Source organism: Cetorhinus maximus, chromosome 3 (assembly GCF_964194155.1).
Source record: "Cetorhinus maximus chromosome 3, sCetMax3.hap1.1, whole genome shotgun sequence".
Taxonomy (NCBI): Eukaryota; Metazoa; Chordata; class Chondrichthyes; order Lamniformes; family Cetorhinidae; genus Cetorhinus; species Cetorhinus maximus.
Window position 1 is genome coordinate 97,734,236 of NC_135881.1, and position 23,397 is coordinate 97,757,632.

Sequence of the window (23,397 nt, forward strand, 5' to 3'; positions counted from 1 at the left end):
AACATTTTGGCCCAGATTTTCATCCCTGGGTCGGGTTTGACGAGTTGGGAGATATCTCAGCTCGGCAAACTTTGGCCTTTAAAAATGGCCTCCCGCAGGTGGGATTTTCAGTCAGGGATGCAGGGTGAAAAACAAGTCAGGGCAGGTGACCCCCAGAATCAGTGCGCAGGCTGCTGGGTGCGGAGGCCTGCTTCTGTGCTGTGGTACTGTGTTTCAATAAATAAAAAATAATCATAAAACAAAAAACATCCCTCCATCCCTCACCTCCCCCACACACTCCCTGTGCCCAACCCTTGCCAACCTATGTCTACCCATGCCCCGTACCATCTTCATGCCCCTCTACCCATTATCATTACTTCCATACCCTCTCAGCCAACTTAGTGCTCCTCTACCCACCCTCCATGGCTCCCATACTCCTTTGCCAACCTAATGCCCCTCTACCCACCCTTCATTGTTCCTAAGCCAACTTAGTGCCCCTCTACTCCCCCTCCATTGCCCCATGCCAACAGTGCCAACTCATGCCAAGCCATCCTCCCCAACCACCACCCTTTGCCCCTCCATGCCAACTCACCTGGTACCCTTGGACACTTCCTGGATAGCTTTATCTCTTCCTGGACAGGTTTGATACATCCTGCACAGCTTTGACAGCAGGACAGTTGTTTTACAGTTCCTTGATGGCTGGACAGCTCTTTTACAGCTTGACAGTTCCAATGAGTTTGTGTGTAAAAAGCATAATTTTGTTTACTTTTAACAATCCCAACGGGTGCTTCACCTCTCCAAAGTTATCCTAATGCAGCCACCAAGTTCAGGCCCCCTCTTACCTGTTCTAATCTGAACACCCTGGATTCCACACCCCCGTTCTTCCATAATCCCATTCCAGTGGAGGCAGCTGATGATTTAAATGGCCAGCTGAATCCGCGAATTGTGCTTGTGCGAGCACCTGACTCCAGTCCCACCCCAACAAAGACAGGAAATGTCAGATTCAGGGGCGGGACTTAGAATTTTCAGCCATTTCTGGAATTTGTGCATCAGAGCCTTTGTGCCTGACTTTTCAGCAGAAGACACAAATTACATATCAGAAATAGAGTAACCAAGGGACTAGTAAGAGTGAGGAACTTGTGATCTGCAGGGAGTAGGTGTCGGAGAAAGTTAAGGGCTAAAAGCCAAATAATCCCTAGGACTTGCTCGGTTTCATAAGTGGTGGATATGACTTCAACCTGAGCAGAACCTCCCCCACCTCCCCCCCCCCCACCCCCCCCGCACCGCTAGATAAGAGATAATATATGCGATGATTATGGTTATCTAAAATTCCCTTGAATCTAGATTGGTTCCAGTGGATTGGAAGTTAGCAAAAGTAACACCCAACAATGTGGAAAATTGCCCACATGTCCTGTCCACAAAAAGCAGGACAAGTCCAATCTGGCCAATTATCTCACAATCAGTCCACTCTCAATCATCAGCAAAATGAAGGAAGGTGTCTTTATTACTGCTATCAAGCAGAATTTATTCGGCACTCTTGCCCAGTATAGGTTCGCCAATGTCACTCAGCTCCAGAGCTCATTACAACCTTGATCGAAACATGGACAAACAAGCTGAATTTCAGAAGTGAGGTGAGAGTGACTGCCCTTGACATCAAGGCAGCATTTGACTGAGTGTGGCATCAAGGGGACCTAGCAAAATTGAAATCAGTGGGAAGCAGTGAGGAGGGGGAGGTTCTGCTCAGGTTGAAGTCATACCTAGCACAAACTAAGATGGCTGTGGTTATCTCAGTTTCAAGACATAATGGTGGGAGAGGTTGTCTGACTATCAGAATAATAAAAGGCGAACTAGATGGACCTGGGTCTTTTTTTGTCAGGCAATTCCTATGATCAATCAACTAAAAATTCAAAGAGCTTGTGCTTGTCTGCTGATTCCACATTAAGCCTGTTAATTTCTCATATTTCATTTGCTTTCTTGCACTGGTGTTAAGCCTGACCCAGCATCTGAAAAAAAGACAGAACATGATGGAGAAAGGAATAGAGGGTTATTTTAATAGGGTTAGATGAAAAGGTTAGCAGGAGGCCCGTTTGAAGCATAAACATTGATATTGACCAGTTGGACTAAATGGCCTCTTTGTGCTGTATTTTCTTTGTAATTCTTCTGAATCAACCATTTTTCTTCTTTGTATGTCATTAAGCTTTTTTATATGTTTGTGTTCTTCCACCTTACTGCATATTGAGGCTACCTTGTTGACCAAGAACTAAGTCCACATTCCAAAATTGGATCAATATGTAGCAGATTGGGGGAAATTAATCTGACTAAATGGAGTGCACTTTTTTTCTGAGAGCATTCCTTCAAAATTTTAGAGCGTAAGTTTCTCAAATCTTTTCTCATATTCATCTCCTTTACACTTGGTAAACACTCTTTACACTTTTTCTTACCCCACATTATTCATCTTGGATTCTACATTCTGCATTATTCATCCTTGGTTAGCTAGTTTCATTGGTATGCCATTTCCACAGGACTACAAGCTTAGAAATCATTATGCTCCACAAAATACTAGGTCATCTGCTCTATTAATCTTCATAACTTATACCCATTTCTAACTAGATGTTTATACAGCTGTTTAAAACTATTGACCAAAGACATTAGCTGCTTTTGCTGGGAGTATCTCCAAATATCAACTATTTTAGATAAATGCTTCATCCTCAAAACATATTATCTTAATTCTAGATGCATACAGTGTCGGGGGGGGGTAACTAAATGAAGGTCTGGTGAGACTGAGCTCAAAACATAAAACAGTGACTCAACTTAGTACTAATACATGGTTATCTGGCTGTTCATTTTTCAAATGCGTTTTATAGCCAACTATTCTCCTTTTAGAACCATTAATGGGAATAAGAACAAATAAAGCTTAATGGTATTATCTACATAAATGCTTTATTATGAAAAAAATAACTAATGTAATTAAAGGAGCTGAACTCAGTACGCAAATGAATGCCTGCAACTGTTTATTTAATAGGGTACCACATTGACGCAGCAGGAAAATGAAAGACAAGGAACCCATTATTTGACTAACAAGCAAATCACTCCATCCATGTGTAATTGAGCTCAAATAGACAGCCAAATTATTGTTTGCTACATAATTGCTACCATGATTGCTCTTTGCTGAGTTAAACTACACAAGATATGTTTGTTGTGCAGATTTACATCAACCAGATAACCACTTAACCTTTCTTGTATATTCAAAATTAGCAATGGTCAAAGATCAATTATTTAGTTAAATTTATAGTTTAAATTTTCAAATATTTAGAACAAGTATTAAATGTGAAAATTTCAGTGGAGAGAAAACTTTGAACTGTCATAAATGTCATTAATATGACATTTAGCTACTTTGCTGCAGGCATTAACCAATTTATATTAAACTGGTTAATGCCTTACTTAGAATTGTGGATAGAGGAATGTTATATGAATATATTAAGTGTTAGTCATTGATATTTTGCCAATATTAATTTAGGTGTCAACTTGGTTCCGTGGTAACACTGTCACCTCTATGTTGGAAGGTTATTTGTTCAAGCCCGATGCCAGAAATTGAACACATAACCTAGGTTGATACTTGGACAATAGTGCTGGTTGTTTGGAGGTGCTGTGTTTCAGAGCAGATATTACCTATAAGCCAATACCACATCTGCCTGCTCAGTTGGACGTTAAAGATCCTGTGACATTCAAAGAAGAGCTGGCAGTTCACAGTGTGATTGGTAACAGTTGCCCCTCAACTGACACCATTAAAACAGATTAATTGATCTTTGTGGGACATTGCTGTTTGGAAATTGTCATCAAAGTTGCATTATCTGACATATTAACAGTTATTACACTTCAAAAGTAAATCACTGAATGTGAATTTGTTTGTAAACAAGAAAGGTGCAATATAAATGCATGGTTTTTTTTAACTTCTGAGAGACATTAACTGTTAACATTGGTCAAGACAAATAATGTCACCTTTGCACCATTAAATACCCAGGTCCATAGGTAAATGGAATTGAGTAATACAAAATAGCTTTCTGATCGTGCACAATACTTCTCCTTATTTTAGTAGATATTTATAGCCTCTGTTGATACTACTACTGGAATCTGGATCAATCAGCCTACCTTGCACCATTAAGAGCCAGATCATCTGCATGATGGTATAGATTTGGTGTCTTCTAAAAGTGCTGATTTTCAATGATTGTCTCAGATGTCTGCATAGTTGCTTCCTTCTGCTGGACAAGCAGGTCACTTAAGGTCGTTCTTACCTTGTCAGAGAATATGCTGTCTTATAACAATAAACATATTATGTACAGAATAATGTGAATGACAAGGAAAGCTGCAGTAGGTGCTTCAATCAATATAACATTTCATTTTCCCCTCCTCATCCGCTAACTCTTGGATTCACTTTGTCTCACATACACGCTGCATACATGCATAAGTATTCTCTCTCACTATTTCTATTAGTTCTGTTCCTCTCTCCACAGATTCTGCCAGAACTTCTGAGTATTTCCAACATTTTCTATTCTTATTTTATACTTGTCAACCTGGTTAACCACAAAATTCTTCTTCAGCACCTCTCTACTGCCGTCTGGCCAGGTGGGACTTCATTCACCTGGTTTCATTCTTACCTATCCAATTGCAACCAGAGAATTACCCTCAATGGCTTCTCTTCCTGCTCCCACACTGTTACCTCTGGTGTCCCCCAAGGATCTATTCTTGGGCTCACCCCAATTCTCATCTAGATGCTGGCTCTCGGCAGCATCATCCGAAATCACAGTCAGTTTTCACATGTATGGTGGTGATGCCCAGCTTTACCTCGCCTCTGCCTCTCTTAATTCCACCACTGTCTCTAAACCATGAGACTGCTTGCCTGAAATCCAGTATTGGATGAGCAGAGATTTCCTCTAACTAAATATGAGGAAGACTGAAGTCATTGTCTGCGTCCTCATTGCAAACTCTATTCCCTCACTACTGACTCTGTCTCTTTCCATGGCAAGTGTCTGAGGCAGAACCAGACTGTTTGCAACCTTTGTCATATTTGACCCCAGGTTGAGCTTTGTACTACATATCTGCACCAACATTCAGACCACCTATTCGCACCTCAAACACCCCTTGATTCTGCCCTTGCCCTGTTTTATCTTCTGCTGAAATCCTCATCAATGCCTTTGTTACCTCTAGACTTGACTATTCCAATGCATTCCTGGCTGGCCTTTCTAGTTCTCCCCTCCTTAGTTTTGAGATCATTCAAAATTCCGTGGCCTGTGCCCTAGCTCTCACCAAAAGCCATTCACCCATCACCCCACTCAATTTTAAAATTCTCATCCTTGTTTTCAAATCCCTCCATGGCCTTGCCCTTCCCTGTCTCTATAATATCCGACAGCCAGCTGAGATCTCTGCGCACACCAATTCTAGACTCTTGAGCATCCCAGTTTTCTTCTTGGTGGCTGTGTCTTCAGCTGCCAAGACCCTAAGCTGTGCAATTCCCTCCCTAAATCTTCTTTCTCTCTACATCTCTTTCCTCTTGTAAGATACTCCTTAAAACCTACCTAGCCTCATATCTCCTTGGGTGGAATTTAATGCCCCTTGGTGGTGAGTTTGAAGGTGGAGGGAGCATTTAATTGGGTGAGAAGGTGCTGGGTGGTGACCCCGCCGTCTTCTAGCCTCCACCCATTTAAGTCTGGGGCAGGAATGCTTCTGGACATCTTAAGGGCAAATTGAGGCCCTTAAATGGCCAATTAAGGGCCTCTTCAGCCAGGGGAGGCGTCATGCAGGAAGCCTGAAAAGCAAGTCCTTGTTGGGTTTGCTTGTGGGCTCACGGGTGGGGGGGGTGCCCCTCATTCAAAGGCATTCAGTGCTTGATCAAGGGACCCAGCATCGGGAAGGTTGGGGTAGGCTGCTGAAAGCCATCCCTTGCCCCTGATCCCTCTCCTACATTCTGGCCTCACCCAGCTTTGGTCTCAGGTCCCTCATTGATCCTGGGCATCTGTTGGGTACATTGCTGGTAGTTGCCAACGTTCCCAGTGGTGTTGCCCGCAATGGAGCGCTGCAAGCATCTGATTGGCTGGCAGTTCTTAGAGGGGTGGGATTTCTGCCCCGGAGTCCTTAATCTCAAGGACGACCTAACAATGGCCACCTAACTGCCGGATTGGCACTTAATATGATGGGCCTTCTCCAATGGAGGCGACATGTGGCTCTCACTGGCTCTCCAGCAAGCCAGCGACACCCCCTATCACTTGGGTTAAATTTCACCCATTATGTTGCTCAGTGTCAAACTTTATTTGATAACACCTTGTGCTGTTTTATGATGTTAAATGCCAAGTTTGTGTGTATATTATATGTGTAATTTACGACAGTTTTATTTTGAATAGTGTAGATTCATTATGGGACAGAAGGAGGCCATTCCATTCATGCTAGCTCTCTGTAGAGCAATCCAGTCAATCCCATTCCCTGCTTTATCTCCATAGCCCTGCAAGTTTATTTCCTGTTCACTTTTTAATATTCTTAAATATGCCTGGAGAACATCCCACTTAAATCATTAAAAAATTGTGTTTGACAGGTTTGCACCAGTAAATGAACATTGCTGTCAAAGAAGAGGGCTTCTGTTGATGAGCTTTTCATTTTGTTTAGACTAGGAATAGATGTAGCTGACAGGTGGCATTTGTTCGCCATTAAATCACTGTCAGCATTTGAATGACCACAGAAAGGAAACAATAGGACATTTTTAGGATAGTACAGTTGTATAGCATGACTTGTATTTAAAAAAAATAAATATACATGCGTCTGCTTAGTTTGGAATAGTGTTTCAAAAATATCTTCATATCATTTTGCAAGATATTTCTAGCACCTAATAGCATTTGACTTTTAACCTTTTTTTAAGAGAAAAAACATAGTCCCTTGCGTGACCACCACCAAAGGCAGGATAATTCTTGGTGTACATACTGCATTATATTAGTGTCTGTTCTATGTAAAGCCCAATATTTTTGGTTAGCCTGTAGGCAACAGTATGTGCTGGACATAACAAGCAAAAGCTACGTAAACTATTCAGGGATGAGTGAAGAAAAATTATACTTGATAAACTCAGGTTTCCACTCATCATGTTCTTGCTACTCAACTGTCTGAAGGCGTGTTTTCAAGAACAATTTTATGCCTTGTATTCCAATTCAGGTTTATATGAAAATGTTCAATGTAGTTTTTGATAGTTTTTCTGAGCTACTTGGGGTGAAATGGGGAGAAAAATTAACAGAGACTAAGGTGCTTACAGTTGTCTTGAGCCAGAAGAATTCTTGTTTGAGTTCAATACTAGGGTGGTTGTGATCATGAAAGCTGGTGAATTATTCCATGGAAGTCACTGGACTCGCAGTTCAAACTTCCCTATGGGACAAGACAAAAACAAACCCATGAAAAGCCTTGAAAAGGGATGTCACAGTGAATGCTTTCAGTAAATGGTTAATAATCTCCTTTTTTTCTTTTCCATCTTTGCTGTCAATCTCTCAAAATAGCACCATTTCATCTTGTATAAAATGTTTCAGATTTTTGGCAGTATAGTTGTGCAGCATGGTTTGTGTTTAAAAATTACATACACTTTCTGCTTATTTTTGGAATGGAGAGTTTCAGAAGTGTCTTCATAGCATTTTGCAAGATATTTCAAGCATGCAATAGGAATTTTTATTTTTAAATAAAAGTGGGCGTCACTGGCTAGGCCAACATTTATTGCCCATCGCTAATTGTTTCTAAGAGTCAACCGCATTGCTGTGGGTCTGGAGGTCACATGTAGGCCAGACCAGGTAAGGATGGCAGATTTCCTTCCCCAAAGGACATTAGTGAACTAGATGGGTTTTTACAACAATCAACAAAGGTTTCGTGATCATCATTAGACTTTTAATTCCAGATTTTTATTGAATTCAAATTCCACCATCTGCCATGGTGGGATTCGAAACTGGGTCCCCAAAGCATTACCCTGGGTCTCCAAAATACAAGTCTAGTGACAATACCACTATGCCACCACTTCCCCTTATAATACCATTTGACTTTCTTTTGCTTTCAAAATCAAGCCCTAACTGCGATCACTTTCTTGTTCAATTAATTTGTATGCCTTTAATATTATGGCCACATAACAAATTTTGTAATCCAGGAAAAATATTTCTCTCCATGTTATTATTTTAAATTGTGTGACCAGCAGAGGACCCGACAAATCAATCCAGAATGAGCATTATGACGGCAGAAGCTATTATTTCCTTGGAGGGAAAATTGGATAAATACAAGAAACAAGCAAACTTCATAGGGTCTTCTCTGAATATTCCCATCTTATAAAGCGAGGAGCACAGAAGTAATATATGTTACATAATGACACCATATTCAGATGGTCTGTCAAAATTTCCTGTTACTTTGGCTGTAGCTCTAAAAATCATTTCAGCAAAAATGATTTCTTCCCCTACAGCATCTTTTCAGATGTCTGGAAAAAATACTAATAAACCTTGAGGAATAGATTTTAACTTAGGCTACCCAGTATAACAACAGTAGCAGCCCAAAAATGGACTGCCATCCTATTTACTTTGGCAACCTGGCCACCATCATCCTTAAAGGGGTCTTCCACTGAATAGCTGGAACATACGAACATATGAATTAGGAGCCTACCCCGCCATTCAAAAAGATCATGGCCGATCTGAATGTAACCTCAACCCCACATTCCTGCCTCCCCCAATAACCTTTCACCCCCTTGTTAATGAAGAATCTACCTAGCCCTGCCTTAAAAATATTCAAAGACTCTGCTTCTACCGCCTTTTGAGGAAGAGTTCCAAAGACCCTTAACCCTCAGAAAAAATTTCTCCTCATCTGTCTTAAATGAACAACCCCTTATTTTTAAACAGTGACCCCTAGTTCTAGATTCTCCCACAAGAGGATACATCCTCTCCACATCCACCCTGTCAAGACCCCTCAGGATCTTAAAGGTTTCAATTAAGCCGCCTCTTACTCTTCTAAATTCCAGTGGTACAAGCCTAACCTGTCCAGCCTTTCCTCATAAAACAACCTGCCCATTTCTGGTATTAGTCTAGTAAACTTTCTCTGAGCTACATATTTACATCATTCTTTAAATAAGGAGACCAATACCGTACACAATACTCTAGATGTGGTCTCACCAATGCCCTGTACAACTGAAACATAACTGCCCTACTTTTGTAATCAATTCCCTTCACAATAAATGATAACATTCTATCAGCTTTCCTAAATACCTGCTGTACCTGCAGACTAACCTTTTGTGATTCATGCACTAAGACACCAAGATTCCCCCTGAATCTCAGAGCTTTGCAATCTCTCTCCATTTAGATAATCTTTTTTATTCTTCCTGCCAAAATGAACGATTTCACATTTGCCCACATTATACTCCATTTGCCAGATCTTTGCCCACTCACTTAACCTACCCATGTCACTTTACTTCCTCTTCACAATTTACTTTCCTACCAATCTTTGTGTCATCAGCAAATTTAGCAACCATTCCTTTGGTCCCTTCATTCAATCATTTATATAAATTGGAAAAGATTGACGCCCCAGCACTGATTCCTGTGGCACACCACTCATCACATGCTGCCAACCAGAAAAAGACCCATTACTGCCAGCTCTCTGCTTCCTGTTAGCTAACCAATCTTCATCCATGCCAATATATTACCCCCTACACCATGAGCTTTTATTTTCTGCAATAACCTTTGATGTGGTACTTTATCAAATGCCTTCTGGGAATCTAAGTATAGTACGTCCCCATTATCCACAACACATATGACTCCTTCAAAGAACTCCAATAAATTGGTTAAATATGATTTCCCTTTTACAAAACCATGTTGATTCTGCCTGATTGCTTTGAATTTTTCTAAGTGTCCTGCTATAACATCTTTATCAATAGCCTCTAACATTTTCCCTATGGCAGATATTAGGCTAACCGGCCTGTAGTTTCCTGCTTTCTGTCTCCCTCCTTTTTTGAATATAGTAGTTACAATTGCTAGTTTCCAATCTAATGGAACCTTCCCGAATCTAGGCAATTTTGGAAAATTAAAACCAATGCATCAACTATCTCACTAGCCACTTCTTTCAAGACCTCAGGGTGAAGTTCACCTAGATCTGAGGATTTGTCAGCCCACAGCCCCAACAGTTTGCTTAATACCACTTCCCTGGTGATTGTAATTTGCCAGAGTTCCTCCCTCCCCCCCTTCCATTTCCTGATTTACAGCTATTTCCGGGATATTACTTGTGTCCTCTATTGTGAAGACCAAATCAAAATACCTGTTTAATTCATCTGCCATCCCCCTACTTTCCATTATCAATTCCCCAGACACACTCTCCATAGGACCAACACTCACTTAGTTAACAATCTATAGAAACTCTTACTATCCATCTTTACATTACTAGCTAGCTTTCTCTCTCTTTAATTTTTCCCGCTTTATTAATCATCTTGTTATTTGCTGTGCTTTATATTCTTTCCAATCTTCTGACCTGCTCACCTGTCTTTGTGTAATTTTATGCTTTTTCTTTAAGTTTGATATTGTCTTTAACTTTTTTCAGTTAACCACGGATGGTGGGTCCTCCCCTTGGAATTTTTCTTCCTCATTGGAATATATCTATTCTGTGTATTCTGAAATATCCCTTTAAATGTCTGCCACTGAACCTCTATTGACCTATCCCTTAACCTCATTTGCCAGTTCACTTTAGCTAGCTCTGCTTTCATGCCCTCAAAATTGCCCTTATTTAAGCTTAAAATACTAGTTTCGGATGCACTCGCTTCTCCCTCAAAACGAATGTAAAATTCAGTCATATTATGATCGCTGCTACCTCGGGGTCCTTCACTATGAGGTTATCAATCAACCCGATCTCATTCATTGCTCAATACCAGATCTAGTATAACTGCTCTCTGGTTGGCTCCAGATAGTGCTTATTTGCGCTATTTTAAGAAACTATCCCAAAATCATTCTATGAGCTCCTCATCTATGCTACCTTTGTCCCTCTGATTTTTCCAGTCTATATGTAAATGAAAACCCCCCATGATTATTGCTGTCCCTTTCTGGAAAGCTCCCATTATCTCTTCTTTTATACTCTGTCCCACCGTGCAGTTTCAAGTGGGGGCCTGTACACCACTCCAAGAAGTGATTTCTTGTCTTTATTATTTCTCACTCAACGCAAACTGCTTCTACATCCTGGTTTCCTGAACTTAGGTCATCCCTCTCTAATGTGCTAATAACATCATTAATTAACAGAGCCACCCCACCAACTTTTCCTGACTTCCTGTCCTTCCTAAATGTCACATACCCTTCAATATTCAGGTCACAATCCATGTAATCCTGTAGCCCTGTCTCTGTAATGGCAATCAGATTGTACTGATTTATTTCTATTTGCGCTATCAGTTCATCTGTTTTGTTTCGACTGCTATGTGCGTTTAGATACAGAACCTTTAGTTTCGTCCTTTCAGTAAGATTTTTGGATTCGGGCCCACAGATACATAAATATTGACTATTCGTATGTAATTTTAAGATAGTTTATTAAGATGCAGTTTAGATATGATACATTAACTAATTGGACAGAAAAAAAAGGTATATGCTTGTGATAATAGCATTCCGCTGTCAAGTCAAAGTGTTAGGAAACTCTTCCCTCGATCTCTCGATCTTCATTCTCCTCCGGTCCATCTTCCATCTGAAGAAGGCTGCACAATGGGCAATGCTACTTCACCAGCACCTCAACAGCCCCTCAGCCCACTACCACCAGTATGACACCCATCCATATACCCTTTTTTGGGGGCTGGTAGCTTACCCATTGTCAGTCATCTATCTAACTATTCCGATCAATGGATACAGGACAGGTACTCAAAACTTGAGGGTGGTTACCACCCCACCTTGTGCATCACCCCACTCAAGGTCAGTTTTAGTTTACATCGCACTGAGGTTCATATCTTGTTCTTTTCTAAACACTTGGGAGAAAAGGGGGTGCACAGGGTGCCATCTAACAACTCAGGAATGTTAACATGACAGCCTGAAATAAGACTGTTTAGAGGTCAAAGTGTTTAGGAATCCTTTTTCCAGAAAGAAAATCAATGTTGCTCAGCTAATCCCATAAAATGCAGAAAATACCTGCTTATTAAAGACCCCAGTTTCTTACACTTTTGTAGCGTTTAGCCTTATCTGCTGATTTAATTTTAGATTTGTACTCTCTGTCCCTTCCTGTCACGGTCTGTTTATCATTTCCCATATTAATAGCTTTCTCTCTCACCTTGTCTCTACTCTTTGGTTCACCACATCTTCCCAAATTTGACACCTTGCCCTCACTATCCAGTTTAAAACCCTCCCTACTTCCCTAGTTATCCAGCACAGTTCAGGAGTAGATCATCCCAATGGTACAGAACTCACTTTTCCCAGACCAGTCTTTGAGCCACGCCTTTGTTTCTCTAATCTTATTTGTCCTATGCCAATTTGCACATGGCTCATGGTAATAATCCCAAAATTACTACCTTTGAGGTTCTGCTTCTTAACTTGGATGCCCAGCTTGTCATACTGACTATGCAGAGCCTCCTTCCTCATCCTGCCTGTCATAAGTACAAACATGGACAATGACCACTGGATCCTCGCTTTTCCACTGCAAGTTCTTCTCCAGCCCTGAGCAGATGTCCTGAACCCTGGCACCAGGCAGACAACAAAGCTGTATGGACACTCACTCTTTGTTACAGAGAACAGTGTCAATCCCCCTCACCATACTGTCCCCTACTACCACTAAGCTCTTTTTTACTCCCACACACTTGGATGGCTTCCTGTACCACGGTGCCATGGTCAGTTTGCTCATAGAAACTAGAAGCAAGAGCAAGCCATTCGGCCCTTCGAGCCTGCTCTGCCATTCAGTATGATCGTGGCTGATCCTCTATCTCAATGCCATATTCCCATTTTCTCTCCATACCCCATGATGCCCCTAATATCCAAAAATTTATCAATTTCTTTCTTGAATATACTCAGTGACCTGGCCTCCACAGCCTCCTGTGGGAGAGAATTCCTCAGGTTGACCACCCTCTGAGTGAAGAAATGTTTCCTCATCTCAGTCCTAAATGGCCTGCACATATCTGAGACTGTGGCCCCTGGTTCTAGACTCCCCAACCAGGGGAAACATCCTCCCTGCATCCAGTCTGTCTAGCCCTGTTAGAATTTTATACATTTCAATCAGATCCTCTCTCAGTCTTCCAAACTCTAGTGAATACAGGCCCAGTCGAACCAATCTCTCCTCATACTGGGGATGGCAGGACTGTTGTATCAGCCTAGTGAACCTTCGCTGCACTCCCTCTATGGCAAGTATATCCTTTCTTAGGTAGGGAGACCAAAACTGCATGCAATACTCCAGGTGTGGTCTCACCAAAGTCCTGTATAACTGCAGTAAGACATCCCTACTTCTGAACTCAAATCCTCTTGCAATGAAGGCCAACATACCATTTGCCTTCCTAATTGCTTGCTGCACCTGCCTATTTACTTTCATTGGTGATAAATAGGCAGGTGCAACAAGCTGCATCCATCCTGCAGCCCTTGCTCTCATCCAAACAAGCTGAGAACCTCAAACCTATTGGACAATTGCAGAGGCCTGCCCTCTGTGTCCCCTTACCTGCCTCACTTGCGGTCACATCCTCCTGTCCCTGACCACTGACCAAATCCAAAGACCCTATCCTAAGTGGTGTGACTGCCTCCTGGTATAAAGTATCCAGGTAACTTTCCCTTCCCTAGTGTGTCGTAGAGTCTGCAGCTTAGTCTCCAGCTCAATGACTCTGAGCCAAAACTCCTCAAGCTGCAAACACTTACTGCATACGTGTTTGCCCTGAATCACAATGTTATCTAGGAACTCCCACATGCTGCAGCAATGACACATCATCTGTCCTTCCATCCTTTAATGTGTTTTAAATAATTACTTAATTATATTAATCAATTTTTTATGTTGATTTCTTATGCATTTTATTAACTTTGCCAACAATTTGTGTACTATTTTAAACCCTGGGGATAGAATAGAACTTAACCACTTACCAGATACTCACCAAACAGCTAGTTCCTTTCCCTGTAGTAGAGCAAGAACCAATTTCTGTGGGGTGAGAAAGAAAGAGGAAATGAACACGTCCTTCCCCAAACTCCCTTCTCACCAAACTCCAAGTCCTCGCTCAGCTGCACTCCATTTGTTAAGGCTGCACTAAAGAACCCTGAATTTATAGTAAAACTGAACTGGGGCTACAATTAACTATTCAGCTCCTACATCTGAGAGTGAGTTTACGCTGTCTAAACTGCAAGAAGGAAAGAATTTAGCCTGCTTACACAGTACTTTCCGGTTACTGCTAATTACAGACTAGATTAGATTTTAAGAGCAAAATTTAACAAAATTAACACTTAAAACTTCCCTTTCACCAAACTCCAAGCCTTCACTCAGTTAGTTCAGCTGCACTCCGTTTGTCCACCTGAATCAAGTAATAAACATTTGTATTATGCACATTTATATTATGCTAGACTGGGTCTGCAGCAGGTGGTGAGAGAACCAACAGGAGGGATAAACATACTTGACCTCATCCTCCCCAACCTGCCTGCTGCAGATGCATCTGTCCAAGACAGTATCGGTAGGAGTGACCACCGCACAGTCCTGGTGGAGACAACATCCCGCCTTCACATTGAGGGTACCCTCCATCATGTTGTGTAGTACAACCACCGTGCTAAATGGAATAGATTTTGAACAGATCTAGTAACTCAAGACTGAGCATCCATGAGGTGCTGTTGGCCATCAGCAGCAGCAGAACTGTATGAACACAATCTGTAACCTTATGGCCCGGCATATCCCCCACTGTACCATTACCATCAAGCCAGGGGATCAACCCTGGTTCAATGAAGAATGTAGGAGGGCATGGCAGGAGCAGCACCAGGCATACCTAAAAATGAGGTGTCAACTTGGTGAAGCTATAACACAGGACTACTTGCATGTCAAACATCATAAGCAGCAAGTGATAGACAGAGCTAAGCAATCCCACAACCGGATCGGATCTAAGCTCTGCAGCCCTGCCACATCCAGTCCTGAATGGTGGTGGACAATTAAACAACTCACTGGAGGAGGAGGCAGCTCCACAAATATCCCCATCTCCAGTGATGGAGGAGCCCAGCACAGCAGTGCAAAAGATAAGGCTGAAGCATTCGCAACAACCTTCAGCCAGAAGTGCCGAGTGGTTGATCCATTTCGGCTTCCTCCTGAGGTCCCCAGCATCACAGATGCAAGTCTTCAGCCAATTCAATTCACTCCACATGATATCAAGAAATGGCTGAATGCACTGGATACTGCAAATGCTATGGGCCCTGACAACATTCTGGCAATAGTACTAAAGACTTGCACTCCAGAACTTGCCGCGCCCCTAGCCAAGCTGTTCCAGTACAGCCACAACACTGGCATCTACCCGGCTATATGGAAAATTGCCCAGGTATGTCCTGTGCACAAAAAGCAGGACAAATCCAACCCGACCAATTACTGACCTATTGAGAGTAGACCCCAGTCTACTCTCGATCATCAGTAAAGTAATGGAAGGGGCCATCAATAGTGCTATCAAGCAGCACTTGCTTAGCAATAACCTGCTCACTGATGCCCATTTTGAATTCCGTCAGGACCACTCAGCTCCTGACCTCATTACAGCTTTGGTCCAAACATGGACAAAAGAGCTGAACTGCCGAGGTGAGATGAGAGTGACTGTCCTTGACATCAAGGCAGCATTTGACTGAGTGTGGCATCAAGGAGCCCTCAGCAAAACTGGAGTCAATGGGAATCGGGGAAAACTCTTCGCTGGTTGGAGTCATACCTAGCACAAAGGAAGATGGTTGTGGTTATTTGAGGTCAGTCATCTCAGCTCCAGGATATCACTGCAGGAGTTCCTCAGGGTAGTGCCCTAGGCCTAACCATAAGACCATAAGACATAGGAGCAGAAATTAGGCCATTCGGCTCATCGAGTCTGCTCCGCCATTCAATCATGGCTAATAAGTTTCTCAACCCCATTCTCCCGCCTTCTCCCCGTAACCTTTGATCCCCTTACCAATCAAGAACCTATCTATCTCAGTCTTAAATACACTCAATGACCTGGCCTCCACAACCTTCTGTGGCAATGAATTTCACAGATTCACCACTCTCTGGCTAAAGAAGTTTCTCCTCATCTCTGTTCTAAAAGGTCTTCCCTTGACTCTGAGGCTGTGCCCTCGGGTCCTAGTCTCTCCTACTAATGGAAACATCTTCCCCACATCCACTCTATCCAGGCCTTTCAGTATTCTGTAAGTTTCAATCAGATCCCCCCTCATCCTTCTAAACTTCATTGAGTATAGACCCAGAGTCCTCAAACGTTCCTCATATGTTAAGCCTTTCATTCCTGGGATCATTCTCGTGAACCTCCCCTGGGCCCTGTCCAGGGCCAGCACATCCTTCCTGAGATACGGGGCCCAAATTTGCTCACAATATTCTAATTGTGGTCTGACCAGAGCCTTATAAAGCCTCAGCAGCACATCCCTGCTTTTATATTCCAGTCCTGTCGAAATAAATGCCAACATTGCATTTGCCTTCCTAACCACTGACTCAACCTGCAAGTTAACCTTAAGAGAGTCCTGGACTAGGACTCCCAAGTCCCTTTGCACTCCAGATTTCTGAATTCTCTCCCCATTTAGAAAACAGTCTATGCCTCTATTCTTCCTACCAAAGTGCATGACCTCACACTTCCCCACGTTGTATTCCATCTGCCACTTCTTTGCCCATTCTCCTAACCTTCCAAATCCTTCTGCAGCCTCCCTGCCTCCTCAATACTATCTGTCCCTCCACCTATCTTTGTATCATCTGCAAACTTAGCCAGGATGCCCTCAGTTCCTTCTTCTAGATCGTTAATGTATAAACTGAAAAGTTCTGGTCCCAACACTGACCCCTGCGGAACTCCACTAGTCACCGGCCACCATGCTGCGAAGGACCCCCTTATCCCCACTCTCTGCCTCCTGCCAGACAGCCAATCTTCTATCCATGCTAGTACCTTGCCTCTAACACCATGGGCTCTTATCTTACTGAGCAGCCTCCTGTGCGGCACCTTGTCAAAGGCCTTCTGGAAGTCCAAGTAGATAACATCCATTGGCTCTCCTTTGTCTAACCTACTCGTTACCTCCTCAAAGAATTCTAACAGATTTGTCAGGCATGACCTCCCCTTGATGAAACCATGCTGACTTTGCCCGATTTTACCATGCACTTCCAAGTATTCTGAAATCTCATCCTTAATAATGAATTCTAAAATCTTACCAACGACCGAGGCCAGGCTAATCGGCCTGTAATTTCCCGTCTTTTGCCTCACTCCCTTCTTAAACAGGGGGGTTACGTTAGCGATTTTCCACTCCTCTGGGACCCTCCCTGACTCCAGTGATTCCTGAAAGATCACCACTAACACCTCCACTATCTCTTCAGCTATCTCCTTCAGAACTCTGGGGTGTAATCCAACTGCTCCAGGTGATTTATCCACCTTCAGACCTTTCAGTTTTCCTGGTAATGGCCACCATACTCACCTCTGCCCCCCGACTCTCTTGAACTTTGGAGATGTCACTCATGTCTTCCACTGTGCAGACTGACGCAAAGTACCTATTCAGTTCCTCCGCCATTTCTTTGTTCCCCTCTACTACTTCTCCAGCGTCATTTTCCAGCAGCCCAATATCCACTTTTGCCTCTCTCTTACTCTTTATATATCTAAAAAAAAAACTCTTGCAATCTTCTTTTATATTACTGGCTAGTTTACCCTCATATTTAATCTTCTCCCTCCTTATTTCTTTTTTAGTTGTCCTTTGTGGTCTTTGTAGGCTTCCCAATCCCCTAGTTTCCCACTGGTCTTCGCCGCATTGTATGCTTTCTCTTTAGCTTTTATGCTGTCCCTGACTTCCCTTGTCAGCCATGGTTGCCTCGTCCTCCCTTTAGTATGCTTCTTCTTCCTAGGGATGAATTTTTGCTGTGTCTCCCAAATTACTCCCAGAAACTCCTGCCATTGCTGTTCTACTGTCTTTCCTGCTAGGCTCATCTCCCAATCAATTCTGGCCTGTTCCTCCCTCATGCCTCTGTAGTTGCCTTTATTCAACTGTAATACCGTTACACCTGATTCCAGCTTTTTCCGCTCATTGCAGGGTAAATTCTATCATATTATGGTCACTTCCTCCTAAGGGTTCCTTCACCTTAAGCTCCCTTATCAAATCTGCCTCAGTACACATCACTAAATCTAGAATTGCCTGTTCCCTAGTGGGCTCCACCACAAACTGCTCCAAAAAGCCATCTTGTAGACATTCCACAAATTTCTTTTCTTGGGATCCACTACCAACCTTATTTTCCCAGTCTACCTGCATCTTCAGTTGCTTCATCAATGACCTTCCGTCCATCATAAGGTCAGAAGTGGGGATACTTGCTGATGATTGCACATTGTTCAGCACCATTCACGACTCCTCATGCTGAAGTAGCCCATGTCCAAATGCAGCAAGACCTGGACAATATCCAGGCTTGGGCTGACAAATGGCAAGTAACATTCAGCCCACCCAAGTGTCAGGCAATGACCATCTCCAACAAGAAAGAATCCAACCATTGCCCCTTGATGTTCAATGGCATTACCATCACTGAATCCCCCATTATTAACATCCTGGAGGTTACCATTGACCAGAAACTGAACTGGACTAGCCATATAAATATTGTATCTACAAGAGCAGGCCAGAGGCTAGGAATCGTGTGACGAGCAACTCACCTCCTGACTCCCCAAAGCCTGTCCATCATCTACAAGGCACAAGTCGGGAGTGTGATAGAATACTCCCCACTTGCCTTGATGAATGCAGCTCCTACAACACTGAAGAAGCTGGACACCGTCCAGGACAAAGAAGTGCGCTTGATTGGCACCACATCCACAAACATTCACTCCCTCCACCACCGACGCACAGTAGCAGCAATGTGTACCAGTTACAAGATGCACTGCAGAAATTCACCAAGGTTCCTTAGACAGCACCTTCTAAACCCATGACCACTACCACCTAGAAGGACAAGGGCAGCAGACAGTTGGGAACACCACCACCTGGAAGTTCCCCTCCAAGTCACTCACCATCCTGACTTCGAAATATATTGCTGTACCTTCACTCTTGCTGGGTCAAAATCCTAGAACTCCCTTCCTTAACAGCACTGTGGGTATACCTACAATACATGGACTGCAGTGGCTCAAGAAGGCAGCTCACCACCGCCTTCTCAAGGGCAACTAAGGATGGGCAATAAATGCTGATCCAGCCAGTGAAGCCCACATCCCATGAATGAATTAAAAAAATTGGAGTCCTTTAAAATAAATTGGGAAGACCAAAGCCATTCTCTTCAGTTCCCATCACAAATTCCATTCTCTGTCCTCCCACTCCATCCCTCACCATGGCAACTAACTGCAGCTAAACCAGACCAATCACAGCCTTAGTGTCATATTTGACTCCAAGATGAGCTTCTAACAACATATCTGCGAAATCGCTAAGACTGCCTATTTCTAACCCCGTAAAGTTGCCTGACTCTGCCTCAGCTCATCTGCTGAAACCCTCTTCCATGTCTTTGTTACCTCTACCCTTAATGCCATCTGAAACTCTGCTGCCAGTGTCATAACTCTCACCAAGTCCTGTTCACCCATCACCTCTGTGCATGCTAATCTACTTGGCTCCTGGGTAAGCAATGCCCCAATTTTCAAATTCTCACCCTTGTTTTCAAATTCTTCCATGGCCTCGTTGCTCCCCATCTCTGGAATCTCCCCCAGCCCCACAAGCCTCTGAGATATCAACACTCCTTCTTCAATTCTGGCTTCTTGAGTATTCCTGATTTTAATTCTTCCCATCATTGACAGCCATATCTTCAACTTCCTTGGCCTTAAGCTCTGGAATTCCCTCCCTAAACTTCTCTCCCTCTCTCCTCTAAGACGCCCCTTAAAACCACATCTGCCCCAATATCACCTCATGTGTCTTGTCACGTTTTATTTGATTGTGTTCCTATAGTGCTTTAGAATCCTTTACTATGTTAAAAGCACAATATAAATACAATTTGGTGGGATTGCTTTTTTTTGCAATTTTAATGAACAACCGGTTGGAGCACCATGCCCGCTCTACCCAATTTTTGTTCTTTTTTTTCTTCCCCTGGTCTCATGAATCCCTTCTCCATATTGAACAAAAAGGTACTAATAGTGGCATAAAGGTAAGAAAGCAGAATGTGATTATAACAGAACAAGGTTAGCATTGTGTGAAAGAACAACATGGAACAAGTGACAGATGGCCCTGTAGGGAATAGGGTGGGGGGAGGGGGCAGTGGTGGGATAAAAAAAGATAGAAAATGGGATTAAAAAGGCGATATTTGTTTTGCTATGATCACATCCTTTTTTCTCACCTTTATGCCACTATTAGCACCTTTTTTAGCACTCACCACTACCATTAACACTCCCTTTGTCCTTTAGTTCGTGACATCTTTGTCCATCACTCCTTTTTCCCCACCTATCGCTGGCCTTCTATCCAGCTCCAACTGCCCCACCCCCATTAAACAGTGTAAATTTAATCAGATTTCCACTTCTCTTCAGATCTGAAAAAGGGTCATATGGACTCGAAACGTTAACTTTGTTTCTCTCTCCACAGATACTGTCAGACCTGCTGAGTTTTTCCAGTGTTTTCTGTTTTTGTTTCAGATTTCCAGCATCCACAGTATTTTGCTTTTTTATAAATGAATGTTGTTGTATTCATAATTGTGCAACTTGATCTTTCTGTAGGAGGCACCACCTGAAACTGCTGGTTCCTTGACAGCAACAGAAGAGAGAAAAGAAAAGGTTCCAAGCCCACACTTGAGTCACCTTGTTGTTTTAAATTCTACTGAAACATTATACGGCCTTGCAGAAAGGGTAGTCGCTACAGAATCTTTGTAAGTTGCCTGGCAAAACTTTGACCAACGTTTAACAAACAGTCTAAATCAACGTTTTTTTTAATTTTCTTACTTTGTAAGGGAGTTCCTGAAAGTCCAAATAATATGCCAGCTATTTACCATCAAATGGTATATATGTCTTAATCATTGAATATTTACCACTGAAACAGGCCAGTTGGGCCATTATGAAGTCTGCCTGTGATTTTCCATTAATGAACCACACAGTTTAATTCCTTTCTTGCTCATTCCTCACATGCTTCAATATACTCCCCCTTTTCACCCACCCTTATTCAGCCTCTGTTCTTCCTTATGAAGTCATATTCCTCTTTTGGATGGGACAGAATTATTTGCTTCCTTTGGGAACAAATACAAAGATAACTTCTTAGTTTGTAGTCTTAAATTATAGATGCACTTCTTTAGAACTCTCAGATAGAAATATCTCTTTAACCACTTCCTTGGCGCCTTGTTGTAATGTTCTAGTTGACAGTTGGCGAGATGTATTTGCAATGCACACAAAAATTGCTTCATGATGATGGTCTTAAATGTCTTTTTCAGGGTGTTTCTGGCTGATCAGTTTGAATGTCTGCAGCCACATCTTGATGCCATGATGCCTTCAGCCAAGAAGCCTTTTTTGCAGCAGTTTTATTCACAGGTAGGGACTGAATTTTTCAAATGTAATACTATTTGATTAATTTTAAAATGCCTCCTTTCTGCTGAAATAAAACGTCATCCAATTGTTGGTTTGTTTGCTGTGGTTGACATCTTATTCTTTTCCCTTTTTTCTCCTCTGGTCTGACATCAAATAGACTGTGTCAACTGCTAGTGAGCTGCGCAAGCCAATTTACTGGATTGTGGCTGCCAAAGCCATTGATTATGAACAGATGCTGCATCTAATGGCTAATGTTAAATGGGATATCAAAGAAATTATGTCACAACACAACATGTATATCGATGCTCTTCTTAAGGTAACTGCAAGCATGGAAACAGTTCCTATGGCAAATTATTATAATTATTAAATTTCTTTAAATTATTGTACAGCACAGAATAAAGGAAAGTAACAAAATACTGCGGATGTTGGAGATCTGAAATAAAAACAAAGTGCAGGTAAAACTCAGCCAGACTAGCAGCATCTGTAGAGAGAGAAACAGAATTAATGTTTCGAGACTGATCATGACTCTTCTTCAGAAGAATGGTTCCATCTCAGAAAATAGAAATTTGTTTCTGGAATTGCTGTTTTTCCTCCCTAATATATGCAGTGTGACTGAATAGCTTTGAACCCACTTCACTATTAATCAGCAGGATTATAGACATGGTATTTGCTTGCTTTGATTTCGTAAATAATGAAAGCCTTTCTCCCTATTCAGTGTAAAGTATTTATTAATTAGAATGACCAGAAATATCACGAGAATTAAATTCAAGTGCACTTAGTCAAATAATTAACAATGCAAACAAGTTTAGGTCCTAAGATCACTTCATTAAATTTTTCAGCATTGGATAGCAGATTTTTATTGCATGAAATGCCCAGATAATAATTCACCTCTGACTGTAGGTTGGAGCATGTTGTATTTCATAATTATCCATATTAATTTCCATAGTCTATGGGAATCATTTAATACAATTGATGAAATTAGTTAGCAATTTAAATTTGTTGTTTAAATTACTTTTACATTTATTCTTTATCCAAAGTATTCAGAGGAGGGTTAATTTTCTGCTGGCCTCTTTAACCCTGTAGCCCCTGAATCCCCTGTGCAATACTTTATTTCATATATTTTTTGAACCTAATGCAATGTTTTTGTAACATGTCCTAGCTTATAATATTTCTGAAGTAGAATGTTTTTAATGTGACCAAATATAAAAACTGTAGTGATTGATTGCAAAAAAGACACCATATAAAGATGAGTCATTAAATAATAAATATTAAATCTTAAACAATTCGCACAAATCTGGGGACTGTACCTCTGGTAAGAGTGCATCAGAAGAACTGGAAGTTAGGCCAGGACCTGGACACACCAGGTCATGGTCAAACTTTGGAGAATGACAGAGCCTCTGCTTAATCCTACACGACCAAAGCCATCAGAGAGGGTGGAAACTGTCTTCACTGGTGTGGAGACCACATGGGGGTCCCAGCTGGACCCTCTTTAAAAACATAGGAATATAAGAAATAGGAGCAGGAGTAGGTGATTTGGCCCCTCAAACCTGCTTTGCCATTCAATAAGATCATGGTTGATCTGATTGTGGTCTTAATTGCACTTTCCTGCCTGCCCCACCATAACCCTTTGCTCTCTTATCAATCAAAAATCTGTCTGAGTCTTGAAAATATTCAATGACCCAGCCTCCACTGCAAAGGCAAGTATTTAATTCCCTAAAATAATCTTGAGTATTTTTTTTGCCAAGAGGACAACTGAGGTACCTATATCACAATTTGTGACTCATGGCACAAAGTGAGTGATCTCATGGCACCCC

General features: G+C 42.0%; 1 protein-coding gene across 1 annotated transcript in view; it reads left to right on the plus strand.

The window, feature by feature from the left end:
* vps50 (VPS50 EARP/GARPII complex subunit) overlaps window positions 1–23,397 on the plus strand; it is a 212,965-nt gene that overhangs the window by 183,995 nt on the left and 5,573 nt on the right. The window contains exons 23-25 of the mRNA XM_078538745.1: window positions 20,786–20,934; window positions 21,490–21,586; window positions 21,741–21,899. Of these exons, the coding sequence (XP_078394871.1) occupies window positions 20,786–20,934; window positions 21,490–21,586; window positions 21,741–21,899 (405 nt within the window). The remainder of the gene's footprint in view (window positions 1–20,785; window positions 20,935–21,489; window positions 21,587–21,740; window positions 21,900–23,397) is intronic.